We start from the raw sequence: 14,171 nt of genomic DNA on the forward strand, positions 1-14,171 counted from the left end.
ATGGTGAGTTTGATGGTGGGATGAAACTTGTTGATGTCACTGTGTAGTTTTATCAGTGACTCCTCGCCATGGGTCTAAAGGAAGAAAATGTCGTCAATGTACCTGGTGTATAGTGTTTGTTGGAGATCCTGCATAGTGAAGAAGTTTTGTTCAAACCTGTGCATAAAAATAATTTGGTCCCCATGGCTGTTCCGTGTGTCTGGATGAAGAACTGGTTGTCAAAGGTGAAGGCGTTGTGATCAAGGATAAAGCGGATGAGTTGTAGGATGGTGTTTGGAGACTGGCAGTTGTTGGTGTTGAGTACTGAGGCTATTGCCGCGATGCTGTCATTGTGGGGGGGTTGAAGGGAGATGCAGGTTTCGATTGATTAATATTTTGGGTTTTATCAGAATAATGCTAAAACCTTCGGTTAGACAATGCAGGTTAGGTGTGAGGCCATGTTTCCAGTCTGTTTGTGTCTCATCCTGGCTTCATTTCCAAAGTAGGAATTTATAAAAGGCTACCTTGACCATCTACAGATTTTGTGCTTTTTGAACAAAACAGAATGTGTCTACAAATTCAAATCTGCACAGGAGAGCAGCAGGCAGCCAGTCACCCAGGTCTAAATGTCCACCCCCCTCCCCACCTCCCGTCTCTCTCTGCCTCCTCCCATCTCTCTTCACACCCACCCTCCCCCTCCCCAGCCCCATTCCGTGGACACATGGCTCATTAGTTCTCCCCCCCCCACCCCCCCTACTCTTCATTCTGCTTTGGGGGTTGTCTCCGCCTCTCAGAGTGGGCGGGCCAAATACAAAATTCCCATTGAAAATTTGCAGTGACCCCCCTGAGGGAGGGACTGAGCTGAATGTGTTCAGCAGCGCAGGAAGATTGGAGCTGGGAGCGGTCTGATTCAGGAAGTGCTGTGTGTGTGAACATGGATTCCAGACTGCAGGCAGAGGGCTGGACCGAGGAGGCAATCTGTCCCATTTGTCTGGATTTCTTCACCGATCCGGTTATGCTGGATTGTGAACACAACTTCTGCCGCTCCTGTATCACCCGGAGTTGGGAAAATAAAGAGATAAACTCCTGCCCGGAATGTAGACAGGAGATTCCGGACAGATCCCTCAGAGGAAACCGGGCCTTAGCGAATCTGGCCGAGAAAGCTCGAACATTAAATCTGAATCCAGAAGAGAAGGAAAGTAAACATCACTGTGAGGAACATCAGGAAGAACTGAAGCTGTTTTGTGAAACTGACAAGAACTTGATCTGTGTGATTTGTAGAGATTCCCAGGAACACAAATCTCACAACTTCCTGCCGATTAAAGACGCTGTTGGAATCTATAAGGTAAAAGGAAAGAGATTTCACCCCTGATTATTTCATCACATTTTCATGGTCTCACTTTTATTGTCTGACCTTCTCTCCCAATCCCAGGATCGGGTAAAATCTTCCTTGGATTCTCTGACAGGGAAGAAATGGGCTGCTCTAGAAATGGAGCAGCAGCAGAAACAGAAGATTTCCCAAATTCGGGTAAAATCTCCCTGAGCTCAGCTTCAGCATTTGATTGGGTCATTTGTTGTCTTTTTGCAGAAACATATTGTGTTAATATTTCTCCTGATAGGAAGGATCCAGCCGTGTGCAGACCGACATCAAATCCGAGTTTGTTAAAATGCACCAGATGCTGACTGAGAGAGAGCAGAGTTTACTCCGTGATGTCAGGGAACAAGAGGAAAACATTCTCAAAACAATGGAGCAAAACCTTTGTGAAATTCAAGAGAATTTAAATTTTCTTCAGCAGAACCTCTCCAAGTTAGAAAAACAGTTGGAACAAAAGGATGGAGTGTTATTTCTGAAGGTGATTGATTATGTTTCAGTTTAGTTCAGTGAAAGTGTGACTGAACTAACCCAACATGATGCAGACACCCATCCTCCTTCATTCCCCCTGTTACTATCTCCCTCTGCTCCTTTCTCCCTCATGGGTTTCCCTACTTTCCTGTTCAGTATATTTACCTCAGTCACACTGTGTGACAGTGGATTGCACATTCTCATCACTGTTGATAAATACCTTTCTCCTCAACTCCCCATTTTATTTATGTGTAACTGGATAATGTTCACAGATCCATATTTCCAAAATCATTAGAAGGACGTTGGTGAGGTGTCCCTGGAGTACTGTTTTGGTTAGTAAATTATAGGAAGGATATTATTAAGTTGGAAAGGGTTTAGAATAGATTTACAAGGATGTTGCTAGGTAAGGAAGGTTTGAGTAAGGAAGAAAGTTTGGAAAGGCTGGGACATTTTTCACAGGAGCATAGGAGGTTGAGAGGAAACCACATCGAAGTTTATAAAGTAATGAGAGGTATGGATAAAATTTCCCCGAGGATGGGGGATTTGAAGATCAGGGTGTGTCAATTTTTAAGGTGAGAACAGAGCGATTTTTAAAAAAGTCGAGAGAGGGGTTTTTTGATACCTTTTCTTAAGGAAGCATTGCATGTGTGTACAATTACAACATTTAAAAGACATTTGTTTAGGTACCTGAATAATAAAGGCTTTGACGGATATGGGCCAGTGGCAGGAAGGTGGGACTAGGTTAGTTCAGCATGGACGGATTGGACCGAAGGGTCTGTGTCCGTGCTGGATGACCCTATGACTCGAAGTGGAAACATCTTCATTGAATCCATCAGTTTGACCCCTTTCTTAAGTTTAAGCACCCAAGCCAGCAAATTATCTTCATCTTTTCTTCAATCTTTTGCAATTGTTCAATTTTTTTATACCTGAAATTGGCAATTCTCAGCAGCTTGTAACAATGTGGGTGTAATTGCTGCTTTTTGGATATAGACAGTCAGTCTCTGTCAACTCAGATTGATGTTTTGTTTATTTCAGGAGGAAGCATCTCGGAAGAGAAGGTAGGACATGCACTTTACTGAAACTCAGTGCAAGTGAGTTACTTGATTTATGATGTTTATGGTGAATTTACAATCAATGTGTATTTAATATTTACAGGATTTGTGGTGACGCAAAAGTCCTGTCAATTACAGATGGTATTCTGTCCACTGAAAAATTCGACAACCTTTTCCCGTTTGCTGTGTGGAATACCACTAAACCAGGTAACGTTCAGATAAGTTCATTTTTTCTGATTTATATTTAATAATTTGAATTGGTGTGTGTGCAAATATCAAAGATGGTAGAATGAAGCACTTAGCTATGAAGAAAGCTGGTTCACAGTGGCTTTGACTGTCCTTGACATTGACACAGCATTTAACTTGGTGTTGCATAAAGGAGCCCTCACTAAACTGGAGTCAATAGGAATTGGTGGAAAGCTGGTTAGCGTCAAACTGAACACAAAGGAAAATGGTGGTGATTGTTCAAGATAGATCATCTCAGCTCCAGGTCATTTCTGTAGGAGTTTGTCAGGTTTGTGTGTTCGGCCCAACCATCTTCAGCTGCTTCATGAATGAATTTCCCTCCATGATGGGGTAGGGTAAGGGTGATGGGGGATAGATTAGATTAGATTACAGTGTGGAAACAGGCCCTTCGGCCCAACAAGTCCACACCGACCCGCCGAAGCGAAACCCACCCATACCCCTACATTTACCCCTTACCTAACACTACAGGCAATTTAGTATGGCCAATTCACCTGACCCTGCACATCTTTGGATGGTGGGAGGAAACCGGAGCACCCGGAGGAAACCCACGCAGACACGGGGAGAACGTGCAAACTCCACACAGTCAGTCGCCTGAGGCGGGAATTGAACCCGGGTCTCAGGCGCTGTGAGGCAGCAGTGCTAACCACTGTGCCACCGTGCCGCCCGGGGATATTTACTGATGATTGCACAATATTCAATACCTTTTGCAACTGCTCAGATACTGAAACATGCTGTATCCACTTGCAGCAATTATCATCATCCTGGAGGTTACCATTGACCAGAAACTGAACTCACCAGCCAGAGGCACTTTATAGATAAAAGGGCTTTTGCTCGAAACGTCGATTTTCCTGCTCCTTGGATGCTGCCTGAACTGCTGTGCTTTTCCAGCACTACTCTAATCCAGAAATAGGCACTTTATAGCTACAAGAGGCTGAAAGGTCTGCAGCCAATAATTTACCCCCTGATTCCCCCCAATGCATATTCCCCCATTTGCAAACCAGAAGACTGTCAACTCGCCTCGATGAGTTCAGCTCCAAAAATACAATCCAGGACAAAACAGCTTGCTTGAATAGGACCCCATCCATCACCTCCTGGAAGATTACTGCTAGCGTATGAACCGTCTGTGTAGGTATTTCAATTAATATCTTGGATGCATCCCCTCAGGTCCAGGAGACCTATTGGTCTGCAGCCCATTAGCTTCTCCTGAAATTCTTGTCTCAGAATAGTCTTTAAATTAATTTCCACTCCTGTTTTTGTCCCTTGAATATTCAATAACTTTTGGAAATTATTAGTGTCTTCAAACTGCGAAGTATTTATTCAACTCCTCTTCCATTTTCTGATTCTGAATTATAATTTCTCCAGTGTCATTCACGAATGAATCAGAAACAACGTGCTGGAGAACGTCGGCAGCGTTCCTGTCTCAGTCCAGTGTCTCTTCCTCCAAACCGGCACCAGCTGGGAAATGGTGGTACCTCTTCTGATGATAGGCTGTGGCTCATGGAAGGGGAAGGATTGAGTCAAATTGATGGAAATGATGCCCAGAGAGAGAAAAAGAGAATAAACAGATTAAAGGATTACTGAAGCAAAGCCGAAAGGGAGATAAATGCTGAATGGGTGCTAATGGGCAGTGTGAATAGTTGAAAATGGATTGGCTTTGCTGGGGACAACTGTTTTGGAGCAGATCAAACCCCCTCCAAATATATTAAGAAGATAGTCTAGATCCTAACATTTTCTTATTTTAAAGCTGTGTAAGGCATTGTGTTCCAGATGCAATTCGACATGTTAAAATCCCACTTTAATCATACATTACAGTTAAAACACAAGACAAACCAAAATTAAAGGTATTGGTTTCACTGTAACTCTATTAAAATGCTGAACAAAATCATGTATATATTAACTGCTAGTAAGTCACTATTCCAATAGAGTAACATCCCATAATCACACCCTTAGCAAAGGGAAATTCAGTAAAATAGATCATCTCACATGTAATTCTAACAGCAGAAGAGAACCCCAGCTTTTAGCTGTAACAGAGAGAGAAGAATAAGAGCTTCCACATCCTGCTTCAAGATCCCAGCAACTGCTGAAAGCTAAAACTGAAAATCTTAGTTCTGTGGCAGCTTAACCTCACCCATTCAGGCTGCTTCTATTATACTAACTTGAAAAAAACACAAGGCTTCACAAACTGTTTATTTCAGTGGCTTCTGAATGCCTGCTTAGAAATGCTGTCTTAATATTTCTACATAGAAATAAGCTAGGATAAGATACACTTCTTAAAGCCATAGTGTCACCATAACAACCAACACAGAAAAGGACCTAGGGGTGCGGAAATGGGAAATGAATTTGGAAGAAAGTATTCACACTCTGAAATTGTTAAATTCATTGCTGAGGGCTATAAGGTACTGAGGGAGAAGATGAGGTGATGTCCCACCAGCTTGTGGTGAGCTTCACTGGATCACTGCAGCAGGCCTGAGACAGAAATGTTGCCATGGCAACACGGGAGATGGAGGTGTTGAAGTGGCAGGTAACTGGAAGCACCCAGACAAACACATTCCCCAATGAACACACTGACACATGTATATCCTCGCAAATACCCATCTCCCACTCACACACATCACTCCACACGTACCAAACTCCTTCTCCTCCTCTCTGTCTCTGTCTCTGTCTCTCTCTTCTCTCTCTCTCTCTCTCTCTATTCTCTCCCATCAAAAACAGGAGCAGGAGTGACCCCTAGAGCTTGCTCTGTCATTCATAAAGATGGTGGCTGATCTGATTGTGACCCTAACTCCATTTTCCTGCCTGACTCCCACAACCTTCGACTCCCGCATTGACCAAAAGTCTGTTTAACTCAGCTTCGAGTCTATTCAATGAACTGGCCTCCACTGCTCTCAAGGGGGACAGAATTCCAAAGATTAATGATCCTGAGACACAAAATCCCTTCTCATCTCCATGTTAATTGGCAGGGCCCTTACTTTGAAACTCTGTCCCTGGTTCCATGTTCCCCCACGATGGGAAACAGCCTCTCAATGTCTACTCTGTCAACACCATCATCATCTTATACATTTTAATAAGAACCTCTCATTCCTCTAAACTCCAATGAGTACAGCCCCAGCCTGAAACCTTTCATCACAGGGGAACTGCTTCATCCTAAGGACATCCTCTGACCGGTCTCCACTGTTTCAACAAAGCCCTTACCCAATGGCCCTGACTTCAGTCTAACCAGTACCAGCTGAATTCCTTTCCATGACATTGGATTTCAGGTGGTTTAATTGTTTTTTTTTGAGATCAGATTCAGCATTTTCACTTTCAATGTAGTGAAAACCCACTTCACTCCACCATGATATCGGAAAATAATGAATGACAGTGGGACTCAGACAAACAGGAGAAAAGATTAGAGTGGTGCTGGAAAAGCACAGCAGGTCAGGCAGCATCCGAGGAGCAGGAAAATCGACGTTTCGGGCAGGAATCCTTCATCAGGAATCAGCTCCTGCCTGAAACGTTGATTTTCCTGCTCCTCGGAAGCTGCCTGACCTGCCGTTCTCTTGCAGCACCAATCTAATCTTGAGTCTGATCTCCAGCATCTGCAGTCCTCACTTTTGTCTTGAACAAACAGGGGCTTGTTCTCAGTGAGGCAGCTGGAGCAATATCCCATTGAGTGTCAACTCAGAGGAAAAGCTTGAAATAGGCTGGAATAATATAAAAGCTGTGGAGTTTGAAATTTTTTTCCATTTGCAGCTGTAAAGATCCACATTTATTTGCCGCCTCACACTACACTTTACAATATAATGCTGACTCATATTCTTATGATCTAAGCACACTGTCCCCTTCTATTCACACATTCCCCACCCACATCTTCCTTCACACACACATACACATGTCCCTGCCCCCAGCATATACACACACACACACACACACACATACACACAGATATGCCCTCCTCTCCCCCCAAGGCACTGTCTCTAATTCTGTGTTTTCTCCCAGTCTCTGTGACCCTGGATGTGGAAACAGCGAATCCCTGGCTCGAGGTGTCTAAGGATTTGAAGAGTTTGAGATGTACCAGGATCCGAAGGAGTCTCCCTGTCACTGGGAAGAGATTTACAGACTGTCTCTGTGTACTGGGATCAGAGGGATTCACGTCGGGGAGACATTACTGGGAAGTGGAGGTGGTGGGGAATCAGCACTGGCGATTGGGAGTAGCCTCGGAGTCTATGGAGAGGAAGGGACTGATCAGTCTGATCCCAGAGAATGGATTCTGGATCATCGAGTGGGACTGGGATCAGTTATATGTAAACTTCCCTCGATCCCCTCTCCCTGTCAGTCAGATCCCCAGGAAGGTGGGAGTTTATCTTGGTTATGAATCTGGGACAGTTTCATTTTACAACGCGGACACCAAGTCCCATCTCCACACCTTCATTGGGAATACATTCACTGAGAAATTTTATCCTTTCTTTGGGACTTGGGATTTAAACAAATTTCTGAGTATCTGTTCTGGTATGGATCTGAAAATGTGAAAGCAGCGGGGCCTTCCTGACCTCAGGATGATCTGATCCTGGGATTAGGGTCAGAGGTGAGGGATTGGGGTCAGAAATCCCAATTGACAACAGATTGTTTCACAACCAAAGTGTCAACAAATCATGTCCAAATTTGATATCCAAATAATTATATAAATGTCAAATGGTAAAAATGAAAAAGGACATTACATCTCTTCTGTCTCTCCTTCCATCATTTACTCCCTGCTTCAGGCCTATCCTCCATCTCTTCACCTGTTTCCAGTCTGGAGCTGGGATTTCTCTGAGTTTCCATTTCTCTCTCTGCAGTAGGCTCATGAAATCCTGAGGGGGATATCTATACACTGAATGGTGACAAAACTGTACTTTCAGAGTATGCTCTACTGAGCTCCTTGTATCATTGAGGAGGGGAGAACAAAATCCACACTCTCCCAGGAATTCCACCACTGAAGTCAGACTCATCAGTCAGAAGTTTTTAGGCTTGTCCTTACATCCCTTCTCTAAACATTAGCCATTCTCCAGTAACCTGACACCTCACTCGTATATATAGATGATACAAATATTTCTGCAAGAAAAAATTCTACCTGGCTGGATTCTGAATTTATCCCAGTCTTTGGCATCTACAATAGTATCACAGCGCAAGCCAGATTGTTATCCATTGAGATCACACCACATTCTCACCCTCTCCCTCTTCTCATTTTCACTCTGTCACACAGATGTAAATATATCCACACATTCTGTATGTTCCCTGTACTCTTTAAGAACATGGCTTTGCTCTTGCCTCGATTTCCCTTGGCTGTCGAGGCCAGTTTGAACTGGTCACAGTTTCCCATGAGTCTGTGCAATGACAGCAAATTCGAACAGAAAACGGTGACACAATCCATGTCCAGGGAGGCTTTGACCGGCACTGCCTGAAACATTCACCCCTCTCAGGTTCACAGGGAGACAGTGAGGACAGGAGATGTTGGAGAGTCAGAGTCAGAAGTGTGGTGCTGGAAAAGCATAACGCCACACTTTTCAACTCTCAGGCTCACACTCTTCCTGATGGGCTCAACAAAGAGCTCTATCCAACACACAAACAATGCATGAGAGAGGGGGCAGTCGTGCCTGATTCCGGATCTGATTGGGAAGCTTTATAATTCCCACCCATTGGTTGAGACTGCACTAATGATATTGGTGAAGAGCAGTTGGATCCCATTGCAGATTCCCTCCCCAGACCCCATTTTGGAGAACACGTCCCACATGTAGATGTGCGATATCCTGACAAAAGCCTTTTCCTGGCCTTGGCTAATGAGGCACGTTGCCGATCGTATCCCTGAGGAGCACAAGGCTTTCAGAGATCATTTAGAAGGATTGATGGTTGAGAGAGACGACACCTAGTAATCTTGTTGCACTCTTATCGTTCCTTAGCTGAAGACAAATGCATTCCGCCCTTGGACCTTGTGGGAAATCCACTTCCTCCAGATTTGGAATGCTCTTGGGTCACCAATACAGCCAGGCCTCCTCCATCCCATTCTTTTCTGAACACCTTGTCATCAGGAATATTTAGCACTCAGACCTGCCCTTCATAGAGGCATATCTCTTGTCGTGCCGTCCAGGCCAGCTTTACTGCCCTTCCCTAATTTTCCCTGAGAATGTGCCTTATTGAACTGATACAATCTGTCTGTTTTGGATAGACAATGCTGTTAGCGAGAGGATTTTAGGATTTTGATCTATTGTCTCTGTTAGTGCTGTCTCTTTCTCTCTGTCTCTGTCTCAGCTTTTTGTGCTTTTAGATATCCTTCACTAATATTCTCTCTTGGTTCCCATGGCCTCATTTGCAGTGATCAACATTGCCACCTACTGTCCTGGTAGGGAAACTGCTGCGGAAGCTGGTCTGGGATCGCTCTTGATTTCACTGCATTGGTGCCATCTGTCACAGTCCAGTAGAGCTGGTTTATAACACAGAATTTGTTCATGGTTGATGAATGATGTTATCCCTGGCGGATACTAGAGCTGTAATAAATCGGCAGACTATTCACAATCCAGAGTATTTGGTTTTATATAATTTCTCAGCAAAAGGCATCATAAATTGTGTCAGTGATGAGCCTGCCTATTGGAACAACAACAACTTATATCTGTGCAGCTTAGCTTTGTAAAACATCTCAAGGCGTTTTGCTGTAGCATTACTGGACAAATTGTGATGGAACCAGAAAGATACATTTAGACAAATGACCAAAACCTGGTCAAAGGTGAGCTAATTAGAATACAGAGGGTTCAAGAGATTTAGGGAAGTAAATTCCTGGCCACTTCATGCATGGCAAATTACAAATGGGGACAGTGTTGGGGAACGGTCAGGCTCTGGTGCAGGTTATGACACAGACAACAAGACACATCACTCTATGGATGTGCATTAACTGCAGCAGGGAACTCAGACCAGGATTTCTTACATAGTTTGCTTGTTAGCAGGGTGTGGGCATTGCTGGCTGGGTTTATTGCCGGTCATTACTTGCTGAGAGGACAGTTAAGAATCATCCCCTTTCCTCTCGTTCTGGAATCAAATCAGCCAAACCAGGTAAGGATGGCTAATTCCTCCCCTAAATGACAAGAGGAAGCCAGAGGTTTTGAAACCACAGTTGACAGTGATGACTTGATTGGCATTGGGCTGTATTCCATATCGGATTGAAACTGAAATATAATTTCTCCATCTCTGGTGGTTGGATTCAAACCTATGCCCCAGAGCTGTATTCTGAACTGACAGGCTGAATCCACCAACCCTAGCCGATTATTCAACACCACGTAACCCCCACTTGGTCACCCTGTGATGCCATGGTTGTAGTCAGCTATTCAGCACATGGACTATCTGTACATCTTCTAAAGATACAATTTATTAATCACAGAATTTATTAATCACTGAAATAATAATTCTGAATTTGGGCAATAATCTTGCCTTTTTGCCATAAGCAAGATTTATCCTGAAGTTCAGTTTGAATTGAAAATAAAACATCAACATGAGAAACAGCATGTGATCATAAGCAAGCAATTCTGAAATGGCCTTTGTACAGAACGACATAGAGTCATAGAGATGTACAGCACAAAAACAGACCCTTCAGTCCAATTCATCCATGCAGACCAAATATTCCAACCCAATCTAGTCCCACCTGCCAGCACCCAGCCCATATCCCTCCAAAACCTTCCTATTCATATACACATCCAGATGCCTTTTATATGTTGCAATTGACCAGCATTCACCACTTCCTCTGGCAGCTCATTCCATACACCTATCACTCTCTGCGTGAAAACATTGCCCCTTAGGTCTCTTTTATATCTTTCCCCTTCCCCCAGGGAAGATCTTTGTCGATTTATCCTATCCATGCCCCTCGTGATTTTATAAACTTTTACAAGGTCACCCTTCAGTGTCCAACACGCGAGGGAAAACAGCCCAAGTCTATTCAACCTCTCTCTATGGCTCAAAATTCGAATCCTGGCAACATCCTCATAAATCTTTCCTGAACCCTTTCAGATTTCACCATATACTTGCAAGAGGAAGGAGACCAGAAGGATTTTGAACTCAAGGAAATACTAGCATTTCTTGGTTTTGGTCAGGTCACACTTTCAGTTCTGGTTATGACACGACAGGAAGAATGTGGAGACTTTGAAGAGGGTTCAGCAGAATTTTACCAGGATGCTACCTGGATTAGAGAGTATGAGCTATAAGGAGACACTGGACAGACTGGGGTGGTCTTCTCTGAAGCAGCAGTAATAGAGGAGAAGCATAAGTAGGATTGACAGACAGCACTTCGTCCCCAGCTGTGATATGTCTAATACTGGAAGTCATACATTTACAGTCAGACAGAGCAAATTGAAAGATGATGTGAGAGGCAAGTGTTTTTTAAAAGTAGGTGCCAGGAATGGGCAGCCTGGGGTAGTGGAGGAGGTAGATACTATAGTGACTTTTAATAGGTTTTTAGATCAGCACAGGAATAAACATGCAACGGAGGCATATGGACCAGGGGGATTGCCAGGCAGAAGGGACAAGTTTAACTTGGGGCCGTGGATGACACAACATCGTGGCGCTAAAGGCCTGTTATATGCTGTACTGCTCTATGTTTTATAATCTGGAGTAAAAATAACTCAGTGCTGGTGTGAAAATGTGTCAGAAATGCTTTGCAGGAGGAAAACAAAGAAAAATCATGCACAGTATTTGTGTCAAATCATACACCTCAGAAAGAAGCATGCAGAAATCAATAAGAACATTTATTATTTTTAAAAAAAGAGAACTTGTAAACAAAAATAAATATTTTTCTGTAAATTAAGAACTATCCCCAATAAAAACAAATATAACAAGATAATGTTCTTCCAGAGGATTCAGAAAATTAATTCACCACATTGACAAATAAATTACAAAATGTCAACAGCCTCCAAGATCAGTGACATCATAACTGTTATAGCTGGCAGTAATTTCTGCATCAACCCTCTCCTCTCCCTGTCACTGAAAGAGAGCGATCTTGGTGCTGACCAAGTCCCAGTCTAAAGTTCAGTCCTGGATTGCGGAGGCTCTGACTTTCTAGTCCTTTAATCCACCTCCTCCACTGTTGGTCCTGTGGAAGTGGCACATCCAGCCTGGGCTCTGCAAGAACCCCCTGCTGCTGCTGCTCCTCCTTGGTACAAGTTGGCAATGATGGGACGGCAAAGATTTTCCAGTTCTTTCAGCTGGTACTCAAACTCCTCCTTGTCTGCCATCTGATTGTTCTCCAGCCACAGGATTACATGGTTACATTGCTCAAGAATTTTCTTCCGGTCTCCCTCACTGATCTTAGTTTTCACATTCTCATCCTCCACTGTGCTCTTCATGTTGAAGGCGTAGGACTCTAGACTGTTCTTGGCTCCGATCCTTTCCCGCTGGGCTTCATCCTCATTCTTGTACTTTTCCGCATCCTGCACCATCCTCTCAATCTCCTCCTTACTCAGCCTGCCCTTGTCATTGCTGATGGTAATCTTGTTCGATTTGCCAGTGCTCTTATCAACAGCAGAGACATTCAAGATGCCATTGGCATCGATATCAAAGGTGACCTCAATCTGTGGCACACCACGAGGGGCAGGAGCAATGCCACTCAACTCAAATTTACCCAGGAGATTGTTGTCCTTGGTCATGGCTCGCTCCCCTTCATACACCTGAATAAGGACACCAGGCTGGTTATCAGAGTAGGTGCTGAAGATCTGGGTCTGCTTGGTGGGAATGGTGGTGTTGCGCTTGATGAGTGCAGTCATGACACCTCCTGCTGTCTCGAGACCCAGAGACAGGGCAGCGACATCCAGGAGAAGTAGGTCCTGAACATTCTCTGACTTGTCCCCCATCAGAATAGCTGCTTGAACAGCTGCCCCATAGGCCACAGCCTCATCAGGATTGATGCTCTTATTCAGCTCCTTGCCACTGAAGAAATCTTGCAGCAGTTTCTGAATCTTGGGGATGCGGGTGGAACCCCCAACCAAGACAATGTCATGGATCTGTGACTTGTCCAACTTGGCATCTCTCAGAGCTTTCTCCACTGGTTCCAGAGTCCCTCTGAACAGGTCAGCATTCAGCTCCTCAAACCGAGCCCTGGTGATGGAGGTGTAGAAGTCGATACCTTCGAACAGACAGTCAATCTCAATACTGGCTTGTGTGCTGGAAGACAGGGTTCTCTTGGCTCTTTCACAGGCTGTCCTCAGCCTCCTGACTGCCCTCTTGTTCTGACTGATGTCCTTCTTGTATTTCCGCTTGAACTCTTCAATGAAGTGATTAACCATGCGGTTATCAAAGTCCTCTCCTCCCAAGTGGGTATCACCAGCTGTTGATTTCACTTCAAAGATACCATCGTCAATGGAGAGAATAGACACATCGAAGGTGCCAACCCCAGGTCAAAGATGAGAACATTGTGTTCTCCTCTGCCCTTCTTCTCCAGACCGTAGGCAATGGCAGCTGCCGTTGGCTCATTGATGACACGGAGGACATTGAGGCCAGCGATCACACCAGCATCTTTGGTTGCCTGGCGCTGGGAGTCATTGAAGTAAGCAGGCACCGTGATAACAGCATTGGTGACAGGGTGTCCCAGATAGGCCTCTGCTGTCTCTTTCATCTTGGTCAGCACCATAGAAGATATTTCCTCAGGGTAAAAGGCTTTATTCTCCCCCTTGTACTCAACCTTGACCTTGGGCTTCCCTCCATCATTCACCACCTGGAAGGGCCAGTGCTTCATGTCAGTCTGGACAACTGGGTCATTGAACCTCCTCCCGATGAGCCGCTTGGCATCAAAGATGATTACAAAAGTGTCATCAACTATCTGACCCAGAGTGTGGGTTGAATTTGTGGTAAGACTGGGACAACACTACCATTATCGGGCAAGCGAAACAAACAACAGCCAGGGAACTCCATCAACAAACACATAGACCTGGACCCAATATACCGGCCACTACAGCGGAGTTCTGAAACTGACAACCGGAAGCGGCAGGGACAGGCCACTATAAACACCGGAGGAAACATCAAAGAAGCGCTTCACAGGAGGCTCCCAAGCACTGAGGATGTCA

The 14,171-nt window shown here is 44.5% G+C and overlaps 1 protein-coding gene and 1 pseudogene across 2 annotated transcripts; one reads left to right on the forward strand and one right to left on the reverse strand.

Annotated features, from left to right (window-relative positions):
- The first annotated feature begins 724 nt into the window (after positions 1 to 724).
- On the forward strand, positions 725 to 9,541 carry LOC122541503 (nuclear factor 7, brain-like). 2 transcript variants are annotated; one of them, XM_043678324.1, is made up of 6 exons: positions 725 to 1,324; positions 1,412 to 1,507; positions 1,599 to 1,832; positions 2,858 to 2,880; positions 2,978 to 3,081; positions 7,099 to 9,541. In XM_043678324.1, the coding sequence occupies exons 1-6, from the start codon at positions 845 to 847 to the stop codon at positions 7,626 to 7,628; spliced, it is 1,467 nt and encodes a 488-aa protein (XP_043534259.1). In that variant the 5' UTR covers positions 725 to 844; the 3' UTR covers positions 7,629 to 9,541. The 2 variants fall into 2 exon arrangements, with proteins under 2 accessions (XP_043534259.1, XP_043534260.1); XM_043678325.1 differs by lacking the exon at positions 1,412 to 1,507.
- A 1,554-nt stretch (positions 9,542 to 11,095) lies between these two features.
- On the reverse strand, positions 11,096 to 13,898 carry LOC122541502 (annotated as a pseudogene).
- Positions 13,899 to 14,171: the final 273 nt, after the last annotated feature.

The sequence above is a fragment of the Chiloscyllium plagiosum genome, chromosome 37, assembly GCF_004010195.1.
Source record: "Chiloscyllium plagiosum isolate BGI_BamShark_2017 chromosome 37, ASM401019v2, whole genome shotgun sequence".
NCBI lineage: Eukaryota > Metazoa > Chordata > Chondrichthyes > Orectolobiformes > Hemiscylliidae > Chiloscyllium > Chiloscyllium plagiosum.